Source organism: Myotis lucifugus, unplaced genomic scaffold (assembly GCF_000147115.1).
Source record: "Myotis lucifugus unplaced genomic scaffold, Myoluc2.0 scaffold_93, whole genome shotgun sequence".
Lineage (NCBI taxonomy): Eukaryota > Metazoa > Chordata > Mammalia > Chiroptera > Vespertilionidae > Myotis > Myotis lucifugus.
Window position 1 is genome coordinate 1,684,291 of NW_005871141.1, and position 21,899 is coordinate 1,706,189.

The window sequence follows — 21,899 nt, forward strand, 5'->3', positions numbered from 1 at the left end:
AGCAATCTCTGCGGACCTGAAGCATCTCTGGCACTTTGCACACTGCCTGAACAGAGTGGGAAGTAAATAAACATTCTTGGAATTGTTTTATTATTTCGCCTAGGAGTTAAAATAAGGAGGAAAAATTAATTTGGCCCATATTTTTAATTCTGTTACTGAATTCTGATAATAAAAACATATAAATCATCTACCTGGCATGGCTCAGTGGTTGAGCATCGACCTACGAACCAGGAGGTCACAGTTCAATTCCTGGTCAGGGCACATACCCGGGTGCAGGCTTGATCCCCAGTAGGGGGCGTGCAGGATTCTCTCTCATCATTGATGTTTCCCTCTCTCCCTCTCCCTTCCTCTCTGAAATCAATAAAATATATTTTTAAAACATATATGTACATATTAATCATCTTACTATTAATCGAGTGCACACTGCTCCTTGTGGAGTTTGTACATACATGGTCTCATTTAGTCCTTGCAACAATCCACGAGTAGGAGTCACCGTTCCCGTTCTATATTTGAGGCAACTGAAGCTCAGAGAGCTGACCTTCCCCAAGGTTACATTCGTATCCACTACCCAACCCAGGTCTGCCTACTCCTACCCGGGGCTCTTGTCCACTACTCATCGCCTCCTACTAACGCAAATTAAACCTAAGTAATATCTTGCTGAATGAAGATGTGTTTATATTTACACAAAAATAGACGACCAGCATTTTCATCACTCCTCCTACGGACCAAATATGTATGAAGACAGTGCCATAAGCCTCTGTATCCACACTAAACATCGACCTGGGTACAATCTACTCATTTTCTGATGATTGACAGATTGTTAGCCATAATTTCCATTCAGCAGCTATGCAGATTCTGTTTTTCTTTCTTTTCTTTTTTTGTTGTTAATCCTCACCTGAGGATATTTTTCCACTGATTTTTAGAGACAGTGGAGGGAAGGGGAAGTGGCAGAGAAAGAAAAACATCGATGTGAGAGAGACACATCGATTGGCTGCCTCCCGCTTTCACCCCAACCGGGGCTGGGATGGACCCTGCAACCATGGTGCATGCCCTTGACCGGAATTGAACCCAGGGCCCTTCAGTGTACAGGCCAATGCTCTATCCACTGAGCCAAACCGGCTAGGGCAGTGGTCGGCAAACTGCGGCTCGCGAGCCACATGCGGCTCTTTGGCCCCTTGAGTGTGGCCACGAAGTTTCAATCACACTGTACGTGCGCGCCCGCTCGTGGTATTTTGTGGAAGAGCCACACTCAAGGGGCCGCAGTTTGCCGACCACTGGGCTAGGGCAATGTAAACTTTTAAATAGTTTAAATTCTTAATGTATCTCTCTAATATCCCTGGCCCTTTAAGTGTGTTTTGGTTTTTATTTTTAAAGAAATAGAACTGTAAGACCAGAAAACAAAGAAGTCTCCTCAGTACAGTTTCAGAAACCAGAGTTGCTGACTCAGTGCTGATGGTCCTTTTGAAGTTTTCCCCGGGGACTCTGGTTTTTTAAAGGCCCGATCGCCCACTAGAGACCAGAGTGTTTTCATCGGCAGCGCATCCCTGTGCCCTGCGAAGTCGCTGCTCCTGGTCCTGCTTCCCAGCCTGTGTCCCCCCTCGGCCCTGCCCCTGCCCCCTGCCCAGAGCAGCCCGTTCACACCAGGGCCCTGGGCGGGAGGGATGTTTCACTGAGCAAAGTCCTCCACTTGCACGCGGCCTGTTCCACACGGAAGAGGGACCGCAGGGTGCTCGGTGGGCTGGCCCTGCGGTGCATAGAAGCGCAGGCGTTTGCATGAAAACGAAGGATGGGAAGCAGGGAGCAGGCGCAGGGTGATCTGTCAGCCGAGGCTGAAGAGAGGCAGAGAGAAGAGAGAGCAGTGCTCCGGGAGGGGAGGGGGCCATGGCCCGTTCAGGAGCGTGGGACATGGCCGGGCCACTGCCTGGAAGCTGGCCCTTCATTCAACACCAGAACAGACACGGAGCCCCAAGCCTCAGAGCAGCAGCCGGCTGTTGCTTCTCCTCTTTTTTAATTAAAGAGGAAAGATTCCCCAAGAGGGAGGGCCGCTCCGTCATGGAGGCTCTTTTTATTGGGCTGGAGTTTCCACTTTTACTGCAGCTTTGACTACTTCCTAACAAGCCTGGGGCTGCCCTCCGCAGTCTCCGTGGCCACAATGCACGAGAGTCAGAGTCTAAGCAGGCGGCCTTTCGTTGCAGTTGCTCTTCATGGAGCAGAGGGTTCACTGGGCAGCTTGTCCTAGAAAAGATAACGTGTGTCCTCCACCCCCCATCCTCCCCAGAACCGAGTGTCCAACCAGGTGGCCGTGCGCCCACATCGTCCGAGTGTCTCTCTTCTGTCTTCCGCTTGACTGCCCGATGGGCCACTTAACGATGTCAGATCTCGGCTGCTCTCTCCTGGTCTGCTTCTCCAGGAGTTTTTCCAGGTTTCATGTCAGAAGAAGCTAGCCCTTTCTCCCGACCAGCAGGAAGTTCGGATACTAGCATGCGCGGACTCCTTTTCACTCGTGGCGAGGTGTGTCTGTCACATTCGACTTCTCTCTGATGGTCACCCTGTGCCGCCTCTGGTGCTCAGCCCTGGCGATGTATGTAGTCAGCCCAATGGCTGGTGTTGGGCTGTGGCCTTTGCATGAGACAGACCGAGGAGATGTTGCCCACGGCTGGGCTAGCCCTTTCTCCTGACCAGCAGGAAGTTCGGATACTAGCATGCGGGGACTCCTTTTCGCTCGTGGCGAGGTGTGTCTGTCATACTCGACTTCTCTCTGATGGTCACCCTGTGCCGCCTCCGGTGCTCAGCCCTGGTGATGTATGTAGTCAGCCCAATGGCTGGTGTTGGGCTGTGGCCTTTGCATGAGACAGACCGGGGAGATGGATGAAGGAGGAGATGGCTCGTGGGGACTGACCCAAGTTGCACAATGGGGGGAAAGCCAGGATTTCGCCTCTAGACGTTTATGCACGTGACTGCTGTGGGAAGATGTGGAGGCAAAATGATAACCACTGAGCACATGTGCAATCGGGAGTCCCAAGCCTCATGCTGAGCCCCGAGAACAGAACCTGCCTGGTTCTGGGGCTGCCAGACCTGAGCTCTGCTCCTGTGTCAAATGCAAGCCTTCAAGGAACCTCCTTCCTTCCTTCCTTCCTTCCCTTCCCTTCCCTTCCCTTCCCTTCCCTTCCCTCCTTTCTCTCTCTCTCTTTCTTCCTTCCTTCCTTCCTTCCTTCCTTCCTTCCTTCCTTCCTTCCTTCCTTCCTTCCTGTCTTTCTTTCTTTCTTTCTTTCTTTCTTTCTTTCTTTCTTTCTTTCTTTCTTTCTTTCTTTCTTTCTTTCTTTCTTTCTTTCTATTTGTAGAGCAATTGTAGGTCCACAGCAAAATTGAAGGGAAGGTACAGAGATTTCCTCATATGCCCCTTGCCCCAGCACATACGTGGCCTCCCCCATAGTCAACATTCCCCCACCACAGCAGTACATTCATTACAATCAGTGAGCCTGCACTGACACATTATCACCCAAAGTCCAGAGTTCACCTTAGGGTTCATTCACTGTTGGTGTACATTCTGTGGGTTTGGACAAAGGTATAATGGCATGAACCAACCATTACGGTATATATCATACAGAGTATTCACACTAAAAACCCTCTGTGTGCCATCTACTTATCCCTCCCTTCCCACTAATCCCTGGAAACCATCAATCTTTTTACTGTCTCCAGTAGGTTTGCCTTTTCCAGAATGTCAGATGGTTGGAATCGTAGGGTTTGTAGCCTTTTCAGATCGTCTTCTTTCACTAGTCTATAATAATAAAAGCATAATATGCTAATTAGACCGGACAGCCGAACTACCTTCCGGACATCATTCCAGACATCTTTCTGGATGAAGCCGTGGGGGCTGAGGCAGAGGCAGTTAGGGGCGATCAGGCAGGCAGGTGAGCAGTTAGGGTCATCAGGCAGGCAGGCAGAGTGGTTAGGGGTGATCAGGCAGGCAGGAAGGCCAGTGGTTAGGAGCCAGTCATCCCGTATTGTGAGAAGGATCGGGCCTAAACCGGCAGTTGGACATCCCCTGAGGGGTCCCGGATTGCGAGAGAGTGCAGGCCGGGCTGAGGGACCCCCCCACCCATGCATGAATTTCGCGCGCCGGGCCTCTAGTAATATATATTTAAGGCTCCTCCATGTCACTTCATGGTTTGACAGTCTTGCTTTATGTAGCTAAAGAATTTGATGAAAATGTACTGCTAACATGTGCAGAAATGCAATGTAGGGCCTATACCAGCGATGGCGAACCTTTTGAGCTCGGCGTGTCAGCATTTTGAAAAACCCTAACTTAACTCTGGTGCCGTGTCACATATAGAAATTTTTTTGATATTTTCAACCATAGTAAAACAAAGACTTATATTTTTGATATTTATTTTATATATTTAAATGCCATTTAACACAGAAAAATCAACCCAAAAAATGAGTTCGCGTGTCACCTCTGACACGCGTGTCATAGGTTCGCCATCACTGGCCTATACCATAGTTTTCTATATTATTTTTTGCTAGCTTTCCTATATCCAAGTTCCATGCACGAAGCCAAGGTGGGTATTAAAATTTGAACTGTTCTCATCCCCCATAGATAATGCTGACTATGTTCTCATCGTACTTCTAAGAAACCATTCGTGTTTCTGTACATGGAGTTTTAATCACTTCAGTTTGGGCCCCAAGGTTGAAAACGAAATCCTTTAAAATCAAGGCACTTTTTTTTTCCTAATGAAAACCACAGCTTGAGCAGCTGCTCGTATGATTGTCTCTGCTCTGTGGCTACACTGGTGTGTGGGAGTTTACTGTCGGGCTGTGGAAAAGGGAGCAAATAAGAAGCCAAGAATGGGGTCATGTTTCAATAGAGAAATAATGGTGGAATGTTCAGCCCTTGAGTGTTTTCCGCACCCTCCCCACTCTTTGGACATGCAGCTTGGCTCTCTTTTTCCTCTCTAAATGCTTCCATAAGGCATGAAAGAGAAGCATACATCATCAGAACCACTGTATTGAAAACTCCTGGCCCCCAACTCTGAGCCTATACAGTGCGCCTTTATTTTTGCCTGGAGCTGTAAAATGACAACACAGCTATACGCTCTGTCTGTGTGGTGTAACATCTGCATTTTGTCCATCTGCCTTGGTGTGGTCTTCCTTGCCTTTGTCTGGGTTGAAATTGTGTTTCTCTGTGTATAATGCATTTTGTTTTGCTTATGTCAATTTCTCGTTTTCTTCTTTTAATGCCTTTTCCTGCCTCCCTTTCTCCTCATGCTCTCTCCCCTGCACTCCATTTTTCTAGTCCTTTCTTCCCTCTTCTCTTTTCATAAGATAGGGTTTTAAATTCTACAAATAAAAATTGAAGTCTTATTTTTGCTACTCTTAATTTTTATCTGGATAAGTAGATCATTTTATAGTTCCCAAAAAGGATGGTACCTCAAAAGGAATTGCTTTTTACTTATTAGGACCTTGATTTTTTTTTTTAAAGGTAGGTTTTTGACCCGAACAGAAGCAACTGCTTCATCCTGGCAACTAGTCACAAAGGCAGAGACTAAGAAGAATACCTGGGCTCCGGTTCCACAGAACTGGGTGAATTCTCAGCGACACCATGTACCCCAAGTTACACTTAAATGTAGACGTGTTTTATCGTTGAATCAACTGCCAGGGTCATTCTGGGGATTAAATGAACAACCCGAATAGCCCTTCAACTGTCAGAGGAGAATTCATTGCTAAATGACCCTTCTTCCTACTAACTGTAGCCCAGCTCCTCCCCCTATTGCCTTCCTCCTGAGGAGGGAGAGGTCAGCCCTGGGTGAAGCAGCGTAGTAAAGGTAGAGCTGAGGTCAGCACACGGAAGTGTCCATCCGGGATTTGCTACTGCCCAGAGGCATCTTCCTGCATCTCTGCAGGCTTCGGTTCCTCATTGGTCTAACCTGTGTAATCCCCGCCCACTCCATGCACTGTTGAGTGAGGTAGCGTGTGTGTGAAAGCAAGCTGCTGGAGAGATGATGTTTCCTGACATGGCTCTGGTCCAGAGGCTCAGACTCCTCTTTCTTTCCTCTTTTGTCTTTCCACATCTGATTGAGTCTCTTTGTTAAGAAGCTGGTCTGCCTGGCCAGTGTGGCTCAGTGGTTGAGCATCAACCTATGAACCAGAAGGTCACAGTTTGATTCCCTATCAGGGCACATGCCCCAGTTGTGGGCTCCATCCCCAGTAGGGGGCATGCAGGAGGCAGATGATCAATGATTCTCTCTCATCATTGATGTTTCTCTCTCACTCCCTCTCCCTTCCTCTCTAAATTCAATATATATATATATATGTTTGCGGGGTTTTTTTAAGAAGTTGGTCATTTGGTATGTGAGTCTCTAATCCTTTGTCAGTGCTGGCATTTAACATATTCTGGCTTTCAGAGTCAGGTAGGACCTACTGTCCTTTATGACTGGTTTTTAATTGAACATATCGGTAGGCCAGAAGTAAAGGGAACTCAGTATACATCCAGGCAGATAGCCGTCAACAGGGTAGGTCTTAAATGAGTTTACTCTTAATGTTCATGCGAAAAGCTGTAAACAGAAGCCTCACGTAAGGTTCCAATTTCAGGGAGAATGAAGTGCTTCAAGAGCCCAGACTTCCCAGCTAAATTTTTTGTAACATTTCCTGACCAATAATCGCCCACTCACACAGTATCACCAAATCAGTGAAGTTAGAAGCCCTTGGTCACACGACAGCTCTGCCTTCCTCTCTTAGAAATGCAGAGTGGTCCCTGGGTTAGATGAGATTTTTTTATTTGAACCAACCAGTAAAAGGTGGACATGTTTACATAAAAGCCAGGTTTCCTGCCTCTGGGAATAAGTAGGTATTAGGTCACCATCTCCACCTTTGTTGTCAATTTTACCAATTTATTCAACTTTTGTGGTCACATAAGTATTTGATTTTGAGATTCCAAAAATATATATATTTCTCCTGCTCTAAATAAATACTTGCTCCTCGAGGCAAGTATTTATTTAATTTCTAGTATGGTCTCAAACTGTGTTGTCAGGGAAACAGCAGACATGATTCTGCCGTCAAGGCATTTGTGGTCTAGCTAAGAAAACAATACAAAAACCAGTAAAATAAGTAGGGAATGATTAAACATGGGCCCCTGGTAATGACTATCAGTGAAGATCAGCATGGGGTGAGGTCAGGGAAACCTCCTGGATGGTATTGGACTTGAGCTGGTGCTTAAATTCATTCCTTCGTTCGGCCATCATTGATTTTCCTACTCTGCGTCTTGCACTGTTTAGTGTACAAAGATAAATATGTGAACAAATAAGGACAATAAAACATTATACATGCTTAGATAAAAATCTGTAGATAAATAATGAGATCACAAAAGAATGTGGCCAATTGTATACCTGAGATAGGAAATTGTTTTATAGGGTAGGTGATGAGTAAATTGATTTTGGATGAATAGATTGACCAAACCTAGGAATAGAGGAGAGGTATTCCAGAGAGTGAGTGCCGTCTGAGACGACATAGTTCACCGTGGGTGGATCTGGATGAGTTTCAGCATCCCGGGAGAAGAGTCAGGGCCAGATCTTGGAGGGTCACGTATTCATGAAGAAGTTAAACTTTATAGGAGGTAGAGAGCCACCAGTGGCTTTTAATCAGAGGATGGAAGAGCACACATCCCTAATCCGTTCTTTCCTGCCTCCACCCTGCTGCACCCCAGAGGCTGGCCCGTAGGGCTTAGCAGACTCTCATGCCCTTTGATTTCCAGTTGAGTTCAGCCAGTGGCTAAGTAGTCCCAGCAGGAGATGGGCGGCAAGAGAGAGTGAGGCCAAGGTCTTGCTTCTCCAGGCTTCCTCTCCTGAAGAATCACCAGGGAACAGCTTCACCTCCCCTTCAGAAGGTGACCTTATTGAAATATCTTACTCCTTCCAGTAACTAGTCCTTCCCCTGGTCCCTTCAGATCTTTGGTGGTGACGAAATCATCTCTGAACTGTCTTCATCTCTCTTGTGCTTCCCCTACAGCCCACCCACACTGTTATCAGCAGTCCTGTTGTACATAAATCCTCTGCAGATTATTCTCATTTAAAATATGACTTTATTTTGAACGTTCAGCCGTAGAGGAAGAGGATGGTTTCCGGGAATGGAAGTCAAGGGGCAAAGCAATCAAACAGGAAAACTGGCCACAGTGTGAGATGATGCGGCTGGGAATCTGCAGTTGTGGAGACAGAAAGGAACTGATTGAGGCAGGATTGGGGGGGACGGGGGGCAAAGTGGAATTGACACCAATGGGATGTGAGAGGTTAGGGGAAGGAGGAGTCAGGGGTGACCACCCAGGTTTCTGACTTGGGTGGCTGCTTGGTTCAAGAAGTATAAAGAGCCCTGACCGGTTTGGCTCAGTGGATAGAGCGTCGGCCTGCGGACTGAAAGGTCCCAGGTTCGATTCCGGTCAAGGGCATGTACCTGGGTTGCGGGCACATCCCCAGTGGGAGGTGTGCAGGAGGCAGCTGATCGATGTTCCTCTCTCATCGATGTTTCTAGCTCTCTATCCCTCTCCCTTCCTCTCTGTGAAAAATCAATAAAATATATTTTTAAAAATTTAAAAAAGACGAAGTATAAAGAGAAGGTTAGTTTGGCATGTGTCAATGTTGAGATCTTGGTGGGAGAGCTGTTGGAGTACACAGAAGGTATTGGTTAGAACGATATGGAATTCAGGAGCGATCTGGCTGGTGGGAAGGCTGGTATATTGTCACCTTATAGGTCAGTGATGGCGAACCTATGACACGCGTGTCAGAGGTGACACGCGAACTCATTTTTTGGGTTGATTTTTCTTTGTTAAATGGCATTTAAATATATAAAATAAATATCAAAAATATAAGTCTTTGTTTTACTATGGTTGCAAAGATCAAAAAATTTCTATATGTGACACGGCACCAGAGTTAAGTTAGGGTTTTTCAAAATGCTGACACGCCGAGCTCAAAAGGTTCGCCATCACTGGTATAGGTGGTCCTTGAAGCCAAGTTGATAGAGGAGGTCCCCCAGGAGAACTGCGAACGTGGGAGAAGAAACAGAATAAGAGCGGACGGCAGTTGTGCACAGAAGTTAGACTGTCACTACAAGGATCCATCGTTTTGCACAAACTGTGAGCAGAGGCAAAGGGGAGAGAGCGAGTGCTGGCTGCGCACCGGTGGCGGGGAAACGCCTGCAGAAGACGAGAGGAGCCAGACCTGGAAACATGGACAGCTACGGCAGACACCCAGGCTTGGGCTCGGAATTGAGGAGCTTTTATACTTATTTGTCCGGCTAGTCTACCAGCGTGTAGGGAACTCTTAGGTCCCTGAGTGCCATGAAGCCCACGCAGGTTGTGTTTCAGGATGAGTGAAGTTGTGATGCAGGCAGAGATGGACTTAAAATCCAAAGCGGTGATACCGTGATGAAGTGATGAGGATCGAAACCAGGACAGTCGCAGTGAGTGCTGAGGGCCAAGAGGTTTCAAGGAAAGAAAGGGCAAGACTTAGGGGAAATGAGTCTAGGAGGAGAAAGGGGAAGATGGCCCCAGGATTCCCACCGTAACATGTTAGCGACCGTGTTCACAGCTGCAACCTTTCTTAGGTTCCATCGCATTTATGACTCGGAAGTTTTCTGATCATTCTGAAGAAGCGGCTAACCAATTAGATGTGACGAAAAATTCCATTTTCCCAATTTCAAAAAATAAGGAAACCATTTGCATGGTGTGAAGTAGCTTGGCTGGTTAGAATATGTGTCCCAGAATGATTTAATTTTGAATCCAGTTTAGTCTGGTTAAGTTCAAAGATAGAATTTCAGAACTGAAATTCTGACACTTGTTCTATATAACCTCAGATGGAGAAATAAATAGAAATGCCACAGATGATTATTATGAAATTCATTATATTTTGGTTGATGATTTCTTTCTGTTCTTTGGCTTAAATTCTGATTCTCTGTGGTTTAGGCTTTGAGGCTCTGTGCTGAGTTTTGTTCTTTCTCTCTCTTTTCTTCCAATTCCACTTCTACTCGCCCTCCCCCCACCAAATCATAATTTTAGGAACTGATGATAAGTGATGGAGGGAGTCAGATTTTAAAATGGGAAACACTGAGTTGTAATATTTCAAGTTTGTGTTTTTAATTTTTAAATTATGCTTAAGACGAGTAGAAATTTCAAAAGTTGGTAACAAGAAAATGAACAGAAAATTCACAGAATATAAAATATAAATCGCTTCATTTTTTAAAAATCAGATCTACCGTTTTAATAAAAATGCCATTAGAACCCCAATGAGATACTATTTTTCACCCAGCAGATTGGCAGTGACATTTTTTTTTAAAGCGTTAGGAAAGGTATGAGGAAATACATTGGTAGTGGGAATATGAGTGGGCAGAGCGTCTAGAAAAATCAGTTTGGCAACAGTTATCGCAAATAAAAAAGCACTTACCCTTTGGCCCAGCCATTCCACATGGAGCCTTGCCCACCAATGTACTTGCACTGGGTACACAAACCCTTCGGTACCGCTCAGCATGTTCACTTCAGCATCACTGTGGCTGCCAAGGACTGGACCCGCCCTGGATGCCCGTGCGCAGAGGGCTGGTCACATCCGGTGTGGTGTTTGCACAATGGGGAGTACGTGCAGCTCTTTAAAGACGAAGCATATTTTTATGGAACGATCAAAGAGCTACACAGAAGGCCACTGCTTGCTGTTAAAAGAGCGGCATTATGTGTGCAGGTAGATAGTATCAAAGACCCTGTCTGCACGCAGGGAGCAGGGAGCAGGGGGCTGCGCTGTGATGTGAGGAGAGCTTGGAAGGAGACTTCCTTTCCACTCTGAACCCTCTGGGACCGGACATGTTTGGCAGTGGCACATCTCAAGTCCTCTCTTCCCCTGACTCCAGACAGGACAGCTAAGTGGCTCCCAGCACGGACGGGCCTTCATCCATTGGGGTGGAAGCGGGCGTGTGCACAGGCCGTTCCAAAGGCAGTGGTTGGTCGGTGCCTTTACGATAACAAGATGCTTACCTCTTAGCTGGCAGTCCGATCCCGCGGACACTGCAGCCTGCGCGCACACAGAAAGATAGAAATACACGAGTATGTGTCCAGGTAAACCTTGAGGAGGCGTGCAGGTGCCTGTTCGAGTTTGTTTGCTTTCTGAAAACTCTCAACGGCTCTTTGTGTTTCCCATGACTTTTGAGAATTGTTCATTTCTTCCCATTTGGAACTGGCCCAGTGGTCTTAAGGTTCCGTTCTTCGAACCAGGTTGCATCTCATTTACACAGTGGACTCGAAACCATCTCAGTTAATGGCGGTGCCCTGTCTCTGAGAGTCCCAAGAACAGAGAAGTGAGAAGAATTCACTGCTCACTGTTTGATAAGCACCTACTTTGTAGCCAGGCTGGGAGCATCCCACTAAATAACACAGACCTGGTCGTGGCGTTCCAACATCCCGCGTTCCTTCTTCGTCGCCGGGTTAGCCACGCTCAGCTTGCTGTGCTGTTCTGGTGCCGTTTCTAGTGCTGCTACTTCATCTTCTGTTTCTTCATTCATGCTGGTTCACGCGGCGTCTTCCCACTCCCGACAAGGAGGGAAATGCCGGTGGAATAGTGGCGTCCCCTTGAGTCGTGGGCCCACAGGTGGATCCTAAAGGCCTCGGCTCTCATTTGCTTTTTTTAAAAAAAAATTTCTTTATTGATTTCATAGAGGAAGGGAGGAGAGAGAGATAGAAATATCAATGATGAGAGAGAATCATTGATTGGCTGCCTCCTGCTCGCCCCCTACTGGGGATCGAGCCCACAACCCAGGCATGTGCCCTTGGCCGGAATCGAACCTGGGACCCTTCAGTCCACAGGCTGACGCTCTATCCGCTGCGCCAAGCCAGCTAGGGCAGCATTTGCTTTTTTTTATTTACGCACAGGTGGACACTGTGCGGACGGGACGGGGAGCAGTACAACCGCAGCTGTAAGAGAAGGTGGGCCGCAGACTGCTCATCCCAGTGAGGATGGGAACCAGGGAAGCACAAGTCACAGAGCCCATCTTCGCCGCAGCCCGGAACTTACCTCCCACGAACCAGGGGCTGGAACCTCCCAGCCAGTGGCCTGAACTTGCCGGACCCGAACTTGACCTCCTCCGACTCTCCCTGTTCTTCCTCCGTGCCTTGGCGTCACTACTCTTTCTTCTGCATTAGCGAAACTAGTTTCCACGCCTCACTCCTGACAAGTGACCTTTTATTTCTAAGCAAAAAAGCGTGTGCTGCAGGGAAGCCCGCCAGCCTCGGACGGGAGCTGAGAACAGGATGCCCCAGCAGGACTGGGCCTTCGCTACACGTCGAGCGCATCCACGTTGAGGGAAATCCCTGTGGTGATTCCGAGCGACGCACACACAGGGATGTTTCCTGGATGACGGTAGTTTCTTGCCCCCGGATGAATTCCGCAGTACAGTTTCGGAAACACAGCACGAAAGCAGTGCAGGAGGGTGCCGATCTTTGCTTTGTAAATACCACCTTGGCTGTATCTGAACTGGACTAGAGGGGCCTGTCGGTGGAGTTGCGTTCGCTCCTGGGGCCCGGGTCCTGCAGCTGGGACGGCTGTCCAAGGAGGCGTTTTCTGAAACCCTCAGCGCTCCTGGAAGACAAGGCCCTCCTCCCTCCGAGCGCGGAGTGTGGCGGTGACAGCTCAGAACAGATGTCCCAGCGGCCTCCAAGTGCTTTTCTTTGGTGGCACAGCCTCTGCTGGCCATGAAATGGTCTGTTAAGAAATTAGTTCCCCCGCGTGTGGGGGGGTGGGAATGTGTTATGTCCATTGATTTCGCATCCTGGCAGGGAGCTGGCTCTTAGCGCCTGGATTGTCCCCCAGGCTGGACGGACGTTGTTGGGACGTCCAGGCCGCAGCAGCCACAGAGGAGAGGGTGACACGGTAGCTCAGCATCTCTCCCAGGGTGCCTCGCGTGGACTCATCCGAGAGTGGCGTGGCCTTTTATAGAAGAAGAGGGGCTCAGTGCAAGGTGCTAGGAAGGTGGTCTTATAAACTATGGGGAGAGAAGGTGGGTGTTCCTGTCTGCTGGAGGTTTGCATGGTTCTCCTTGTAAAACCCACTTTAGAAGCCCTAACCGGTTTGGCTCAGTGGATAGAGCATCAGCCTACCGACTCAAGGGTCCCGGGTTCAATTCTGGTCAAGGGCATGTACCTTGGTTGCGGGCACATCCCCAGTAGGGAGTGTGCAGGAGGCAGCTGATGGATGTTTCTCTCTCATCGATGTTTCTAACTCTCTATCCCTCTCCCTTCCTCTCTGTAAAAAAATCAATAAAAAATATATTTTAAAAAAAAATAAAACCCACTTTACAGTTCACACTTGATCTCAGACTCCCACTGAAGGGGAAACTTCCATTCTCAGATAAACAGGGTCGGCTTAGTTTGTGGTCTCAAGGGCCTGACACGAGACCTCGGCATAACTGTTCAGGGTGTTGGCGTGGAGGCCTGGTCGTCTTCACTTCTGATGTCTGTCTGCTTGTCCCCACCGTCATCCATACTGTCCACTGCTTCCAAGGGACAGGTCAGCAAAGGGTGTGGCCCGAGGGCCAAACCCGACCCGCTGCCTGTTTCTGTAAATAAAGTTGGATCCGTGCGAAGCTGGTCCACCCTGTTTACACATCGTCGGCGGCAGCTTTCGAGAACTAAGCGAATTGAGTAGTTGTGACAGAGACTGTTTAGCCCACAAAACCTGAAATATTTACAGAATTAGTTTGCCAACCCTGCACGTTAAAAGTCACAGAGAGCCCAGCCCGTGTGGCTCGGTGGTTGAGCTTCGACCTGTGAACCAGGAGGTCACGGTTTGATTCCCGGTCAGGGCACAAGCTCGAGTTACGTAGGGGGCGTGCAGGAGGCAGGGATCAATGATTCTCTCTCATCACTGATGTTTCTCTCTCTCTTCTTCTCCCTTTCTCTCTGAAATCAATAAAAAATATTTTAAAAAAAAAGAAGGAAGCCACTTGCTGCAGGTGCTCGTTCGTTAGAGGGAGGCGCACCCCCCTGCACCCCCCCAGCCTCTGTGCACAGGCTTCGTGCCGTCCACAGCAGATCCCCAGTTATAGCGGCTCGGGGGTCCCCACATCGCCTACGCGGAGTTGAAACCAGGGAAACCTGTGAGAGCTGAGGGTCCACAGGATAGTTCGGTGCTACTTGTGAATGTTTGGGATGCTCGTCTAAAAAATTAGCCCCCTAAGCCACGCGGCCTTGGTTTTAGAATATGACGTGACTGGGTTATCACCACACAATGACAACATGACTTCCTGTGACAAACAAAATGAGCCACATGGAGTAAGTTTTTACTTTGAGGTCAGATTGCAAGTGAGCATCCATTCAGTTTGGTCCTCTGGTAATAAACTCTGAATATAAACAAAGGAAAAAGTACACATCTGTGCTCGTTTTCAAGCTGGTGTTTAAGAAAACCTGCCGTGGTCTTTTTTACTTTATTTTTTTATGATAATGATCAGATGCCTTTGACAAGAAGACTGGGAGTAGGGAAAGGGGATGCCACCACGGGGACAGCGGTCCCCCGTAAACATCTCACCTCTCTTCTGTTCATCATGTATTTCAGGCCAATTCAAGCTGCTGGAACAGGACCGAGATATAAAGGAGCCAGTGCAATATTTCAACAGCGTGGAGGAGGTGGCCAAAGCGTTCCCTGAGCGCGTGTACGTCATGGAGGAAATAACGTTCAACGTGAAGGTAGCTTTGGAAGAACCAAATATTTATCCTCCCTAAATAGCCTGCAGGCCATTCTGTGCCCATCTGGGCCTCACAGGGAAAGGCCCATCTTCCTGTGAGGTGGACCTTGTCCTATGAGGTGTCAGTGGCCAAAACCGGTCTTTGAAGAATTGCTTTTGCTGTAGCTGACCGGATGCCCGGACGGGTAACCACGCTGCATTAGCCCTGTCTTCTGCTAAACTGTTCAGGCAGCTCAAAGGTTGTCTTTTTCTCATTTGGACTTCATTCCCTAATATGTAATCATTGTTTGGCCAGATCTCCTAAAAGGCTAATGTTCCACTTGCAGGAGCTGGTAAAAGGCATATGAAGACCCGGCTGGCCTGGCTCAGTGGTTGAGCGTCGAGCTATGAACCAGCAGGTCACAGTTCGATTCCCAGTCAGGGCACAAGCCCAGGTTGTGGGCTCGATCCCCAGTGAGGGGTGTGCAGGAGGCAGCCGATCAATGATTCTCTCTCATCATTGATATGTTTCTCTGTCTCTCTTCCTCTCTGAAATCAATAGCAATATTCTTGTGAAAGAATCATATGAAGGATCTAATGCCGTTCACTTATTTAAAGAGAGAGAGACTTCAGAGCACAGCCTGGGATCGGCATATGTTCCTTCCATTTTTCAGAGACTGCCCGTATCAGGACACACGGGGAATTGATGTCTAGGATGTTGCCAACGGGAATTGACTGGTCCTTGCTCATCAGAGAAAAGCTAAATGGTGTTTATGGCTCTGTGTCCATTTTGCATTTGGAAAGGGACTAACCAGAGAAGCCATGCCAGCAACGAGGTGCAACCTTATTGCCTACAGATCCTCTGCATTGTCCTTAGCAGCATGGCATTCACAGCGACACTAAGACATCTTAGAAAGTGTTCACACTGACAAGAGTTTCTGTTGAACCTCATTTCCGCGAGAAGTCCGACTGAGTCCCATCCTCTGAACATGTCGAGATTTAGAGGGCAAGATGCGTTTTTTCTTAGCAATTCACTCTCTGTGACAGACAGACTGAGTGCAGGGTATCTTAGCCCAAGAATGCAACGGTGTCTTTGGGGGTGAATCACTCCACCCTCGCTTCTCAGGAAAGAGGGATGTGCTCAAACCAGCCTCCTTCCTGGAGAAGTGGTTCTGTCCATTCATTGACTAAGCTAAGTCATTCTCTCTTCCAGCTCTAAAATACAGCTGCTGTAGTCTACTTTCTTTACTTTTATTATTAAAACTGGTGAGATTTTGCGTGGCCCGTTCAACTTGTATTCAAGACACTTGTGTTCATTTACATTGAAGATCTGTGAGAACACATTCATTTTTTATCTTACCCACAGTAGTTGGCCAGAAGTTAATCAAATCCTATTCCACGAGTGCCTTGATATGATTTAAATGTCCCCTTAAAACATATTTAAAATTACCTAAATGGGAAAGAAAATTGTTTAGAAAGGAAAGCTAATAATTTTAAACCCTTTTTTGAAAATATTTCATGGATTTTAAAATAAAAGATTTAGTATTAAAACATGAGCCTGGCCAGCGTGGCTCACTGGTTGAGCATCTACCTATAAACCAGGAGGTCACGGTTCGATTCCCAGTCAGGGCACATGCCCAGGTTGCGGGTTCTACCCCCAGTGTGGGGCGTGCAGGAGGCAGCTGATCAATGATTCTCTCTCATCATTTCTATCTCTCTCTCCTTCTCCCTTCCTCTCTGAAATCAATAGAAGTATTTTTTTAAAGAGTAAAATGATAAAATATGATCAGTAATCAGCAGGGTGGAAGTTTGCAGACATTGAGTGTTTATAATCATTAAATTTGAGGCCTTCCTCGTTGCCTCGTCCTACTCCTTTTGACAAATACAAACACTAGGAAACAGATGTTAGCTGGCTTCATTGAGTCACAAGAAGCCGCAAAGCTGCTCCGCAGCCGAGCCAGGTCTCCGAACTCCATCCAGCCCCATCTCCGCTCCCTCCTATTCTCTCTGTGGGTTTGAGATAAGGCTGGCGATTGGGATCCGAACACCCGTTCACACTGACACAAGAGCTTGCACCTTTAGTTCGTTTTCCATCTGAATAAATGTTTCCAATCATTGTTACCTAACCAGATCCTTTTGTTTTTGTATTTCTGATACACAGGATTTGGTGGCTTTTATGAATGTGATACGTGCAGATTTTTACACCTTATTTCATACCAGAGCATCATACCAATATTTTAAAAAAATAAAATCCTACACGTTAACTTGATGTTTCGTCTCTCTTGGCATCAGTGTAGTTTCTGATTAGATTAACCTGTGTCAGAATGAACCCCTTCAAAAATACTGCTGTAAAGTATTAACCCGGAATATTAACCAGTATTAACAGAGAAACAAGACTAGAGGTGGGTCTTTGCATTGTTAAAGAGACACTCAGGGGGCGGACGTGCATCGCTGAATACAGAAGCAAAAGTTCTAAAGTTGAATAGAATTCATGATGCTGAGTTTGGGGATTTTTTCCCCAAGGCTTTCGAGTTACTGGGAACCAGCCTCCTTTCCGCCCCCTGCCCCCGCCCCCCGCCCCCCCCACTCCCCCTCAGTCATGGACTTGAGGCAATCTATGGGCCTTTTCACTTAACATATTAGTTCCCCTCCAGTGCTGAAGAAGTAACGCTCTTTCCCCTTCGGCCAACTAGTTAGTCTGTCTCTTGTTTCCCTGCACGTAGCAGTTAACAAATTCAACATATGTCCTGGGACTTTCTTGACTCACTTCCACAGAGCAAACTGCAGGCGAGGCCTTGAAAATCCATTCCCGGGGAGGCCTTCGGCTGCTGGTGGTTCTGCTCTTGTCCTAATTGCTCGACTCTCTGCCGCCTCTGATCCTGTTTGTCTTCTCAAAGGCAAACACAGCTCACCGGCAGCCTTTTCTCTGGGCCATCGGCCGTTCCCCGTCGCCCTGTGAAGTAGTACAGGGCAATGATGCTGAAACATGGATTGCTCTTCGGGGAGTTTTTTGTTTTGTTGTTTTGTTTTAAAGAGTACGATCGTAACCATCATCCTAGTTTAAAATATGTCCCTAGGCGTTGGGAAAAGGACCCTCCTGGCGGTGGGAGATGATGATGAGGCCCGAGGGGCGGGGTCCCTGTGAGTGGGAACAGGACGGGGCTGGGTCCCTCGGCATCCTCTGCCGCCTTGGAGCCTGAGTCACTCTGGACCGCCAGCTCGGGGGTGGCTATAAATTTGAACAGAAATCCCGTCCAAAATGACTGTCATTTCCGTTCGGTTTCTTAAAATGTACTGCAGTTCTCTGCCATCTTCAAGAGAAGGATTTGAACAACACGTAACCCTCACTCTCGCCTCCTGAGGCTTCTGCCTCTCTATGGAGCGGCCCTCCCACCCGGGTGGTGTTCTGTGGCCTCACTTATGTGTTTTTGTTTGTTGCCCTTGTGTTTGTTGGGATACTTGCCTCAGCGTCTGTCTGTCTAGTTTTAGTTTTTACTTCCAGTCCACTGTGGGCTGGAAGCTGGTAGCCACGTTGGACAGAATTGTGATGAGAGGGGAGCAGCACGCCGGGTGAGGGAGGTCCTTCAAGGTTTCCTCTGAGCCCAGCAGCAGCCACTGCTCAGAGGCCTTTGAGCTCACCGCCTCGTTCTCGGTTCTGCAGCCAGACACCACCTACCGCCGGCTGAGGATGCGCGTGGTTCTCAGAAAGGCATCCCTTGGCGAGTTCGTCGTGTGCGAATGTCGTAGGTGGACTTACACAAGCCTAGATGGGTGGCCTACTGCACACCTGGGCTACAGGGTACAGCCTACGGCTCCGAGGCTACAGGCCTCGACAGCATGTTACTGTACAAAACAACACGAGGCTAACTCAAGCACAGAGAAGGGATGTCATCAAGAGAGGTGGTAGGCAACAATAAAAACTATAGTATAGTAAATATATTTTTAAGTAAAAATCTCTAGTAGAGTAAAAGCCCGTAACATAGGCATTTATTGTCATTATCGAGGATAATGGACTGTACATAAGTGTACATGCTATAATTTTATACACCTGGCAGTGCAGGAGGTTTGTTACACCAGCCTCGCCAAAAACACCTGAGCGATGGGTTGCGCTAGGAAGTTACAGCAATGCTGAGGTCACTAGGCCAGTGGTCGGCAAACCGCAGCTCGCGAGCCACATGCGGCTCTTTGGCCCCTTCAGTGTGGCTCTTCCACAAAATACCGACTTTTGCGCATGGGCCACGAAGTTTCAATCGCACTGTACATGCGCGCCCGCACGTGGTATTTTGTGGGAGAGCCACACTGAAGGGGCCAAAGAGCCGCATGTGGCTCGCGAGCCGTGGTTTGCCGACCACGGCACTAGGCAATAGGGATTTTTTAGCTTGACTTTCTAAGTTCCGTCTTTCTTAGGATGAGCCAGATGTCATTTATTTTTAAGATTCGCTCCGGATGGTAAATTGGATACAAGTGTGAGGGTAATTATTTCAGGGTCTGAAGACAGACGGGTGCTTCTTGTGCCATCTGAGATGTTAGGCCTCTGGAAACCTCCCCACCGCACGTCTCCTGATGCGCATCACAAATTAGGTCGTCGCCATGTACTTGCCATCCTTGCCCTCTTTCCTGTTTGTTTTTTAAAAAAAAGACACTCGAGATTGACATTTACTGACCTCTTCATGCGCTTTCTCATTTTCTGCCATTTTCCCAAAGGAAAGAGTTATAACATTGGAGTTTGGGGAGCAATGTGCTAATATTAATTAAATATTCTCTATTTAATTTATACATCAATCAAATCAATCCTGATTTTTTTTTTATCCAAGAGCTGAAACTTTAACCTCTGTGATATAGTTGATCTTTAGAACAACTATTTTTAGAGAAAAGATTGCCTATAGCCAGAACCATCAGGGAGAAGAGAGAGAGAGAGAGAGAGAAAGTAAGTTTACATCAGTGTTTTACAATGTTGCTTGACTATGGGCTGTGACTTCTGCATGGTATTGTGAATAGTAAAACCCCGATCGTTTCCTGGATTAGACCTATTAGAGTTGTTTGGATAACACACTCTGAATTACTTCCTCTCAGGAAACATTGAAACTGGAACTGTTATCCAGGCACACATACCAGAGCACTTAGACAGAACACATTGTTTCTTTGGCTATTAAAAGAGAAATAAAGAGGAAGGGAATTATGCAAATAAATCACATCTGTAGAAACCAGAGGAGACTGTTTGGCGCAGCTGCCAAAGGAAGAACATTGCTTTATGAGCTGCTTCATCTGTCACCGGCAGTGACCACAGGATCGGTGGGTCCGTGGGTCTCATCGTTTATGCAGAGCTAATTGCTCGCACTGATGATGACATCAGAGTGGGGAGCCTGGCATTACGGATTGCACTCACACATGTCGCGCATGTTTATGTATGGGGGTAGGAATAGCTTCCTCTGGAAGTACACACATACATGGAAATGTTGACAAAACTGCTGAATGTGCCCAGGGAGTGGCATTTAGAAAAGATCATTTTGATCCGTTTACTGTATGCACATACTGTCTGCTCTGTATCTCAGAAGCTGTGTAGACGTTTGCTTTCCGTCCATTTGGTATGTGCTACTCAATGGTCCTATAATGGGTTCATTCTGGAAGGAGTGTGTTTATAAAGGTAAATTAGGGAAATTATAGTATCAACTTAAAGAGCTAAATAACACGTTATCATTTCTGCTTATTTGAGAAACACTGTTGGCTCCTGCGAACTGGAACTAGTTTGGTGTTGGAGAGAGTGAACGTGTGTGTTTCTCAAATCTCATGAGAACCGTGCCTCTCAGCATCCCTGTCTCCGTCCTGATCCAAATGGACGAACTGCCAAGTTTTCTGTAAAAGTTCCAGTGGAAAGGAAGTGGAGCGGTGCAGCTGAGCATCTTGGAGACCAGCACATTCCCTTCCTTTGAGATGCCACAGTAATGATGTTTCAGGCCCTATTCTGACATTAAGTTTTATTCTGGGATAACACAGTCAATAAAACTTTGAACAATTCACAGTATAGAAGAAAGGATCATGCTTAGAAGTAGTGGTTTGGTTTGCCCTAGCTGGTTTGGCTCAGTGTTGGCCTGCAGATTGAAGGGTCCCAGGTTCAGTTCTAGTTCTAGTCAAGGGCACATGCCTGGGTTGTAGGCTCGATCCTTAGTAGGGGGCATGCAGGAGGCAGCCAGTCAACGATTCTCTCTCATCATTGATGTTTCTATCTCTCTCTTCCTCTCCTTTCCTCTCTGAAATCAATAAAAATATATTTTTAAAAAAGAAGTAGTGGTTTGGGCTTAAAAACAGTAGTGAATGGACTAGAAACCAACATGAACATACAGAGATGTTGAAGGCATCATCATAAAACAATTGAAAGGATTAAAATGTTTTATTACATTATTATTTTAAAATATGTTTTTATTAGGGTTTTTTAGAAGGATATAAAGGGAGGGAGGGAGGGGAGAGAGAGAGAGAGAGAGAGAGAGAGAGAGAGAGAGAGAGAGAGAAAGAGAAAGAAATATGGATTGGTTGCCTCCCACACACACCCGCAACCCAGGTATGTGCTCTGACCAGGAATCGAACCTTCAACCTTTCAGTTCACAGGACAATGCTCAACCATGAGCCACACTGGCCAGAGCTAAAATGTTTTATCTATATATATAAAAGCCTGAGCAACTGACCAAGTGGCCAGTACCTATGACACGTACTGACCACCAGGGGGCAGACACTCAATGCACAGGCATGGAAACTGGAACAGACTGATGAATCTCAGAGGGAAGAGATTAACCAAAGATCTTATATGCATACTAGAGGACCGGTGCATTGGTGGGGTCCCTCAGCCTGGCCCGCGGGATTGGGCCAAAACCGGCTCTCCAACATCCCTTGAGGGGTCCCAGATTGCGAGAGGGCACAGGCCAGGCCGAGAGACCCCACTGGTGCACAGTCTGGGGCCAGGGAAGAACGCAGGAGGTTGGCCAGCCGAGGAGGGCTCGAGAAAGGGCTCTGGGGCATGTCCAGACCGTCTCGGTCAGTCCCGATCTGTTGGACCTCAGCAGCAAGCTAACCTACTGGTTGGAGCATCTGCCCCCTGGTGGTCAGTGCACGTCATAGCAACTGGTCAACCAGTCAACTATCTGCCCAACTGGTCGCTATAACATGCACTGACCACCAGGGTGCAGATGCTCAACGCAAGAGCTGCCCCCTGGTGGTCAGTGTGCTCC

The 21,899-nt window shown here is 47.4% G+C and overlaps 1 protein-coding gene across 3 annotated transcripts in view; it reads left to right on the top strand.

Moving 5' to 3' along the window:
- GAREM1 (GRB2 associated regulator of MAPK1 subtype 1) overlaps positions 1-21,899 on the top strand; it is an 83,262-nt gene that overhangs the window by 38,121 nt on the left and 23,242 nt on the right. For all 3 annotated transcript variants that reach the window (XM_023756409.1, XM_023756408.1, XM_023756410.1), the window contains exon 2: positions 14,571-14,701. In XM_023756409.1, coding sequence (XP_023612177.1) covers positions 14,571-14,701 — 131 coding nt within the window. The remainder of the gene's footprint in view (positions 1-14,570; positions 14,702-21,899) is intronic.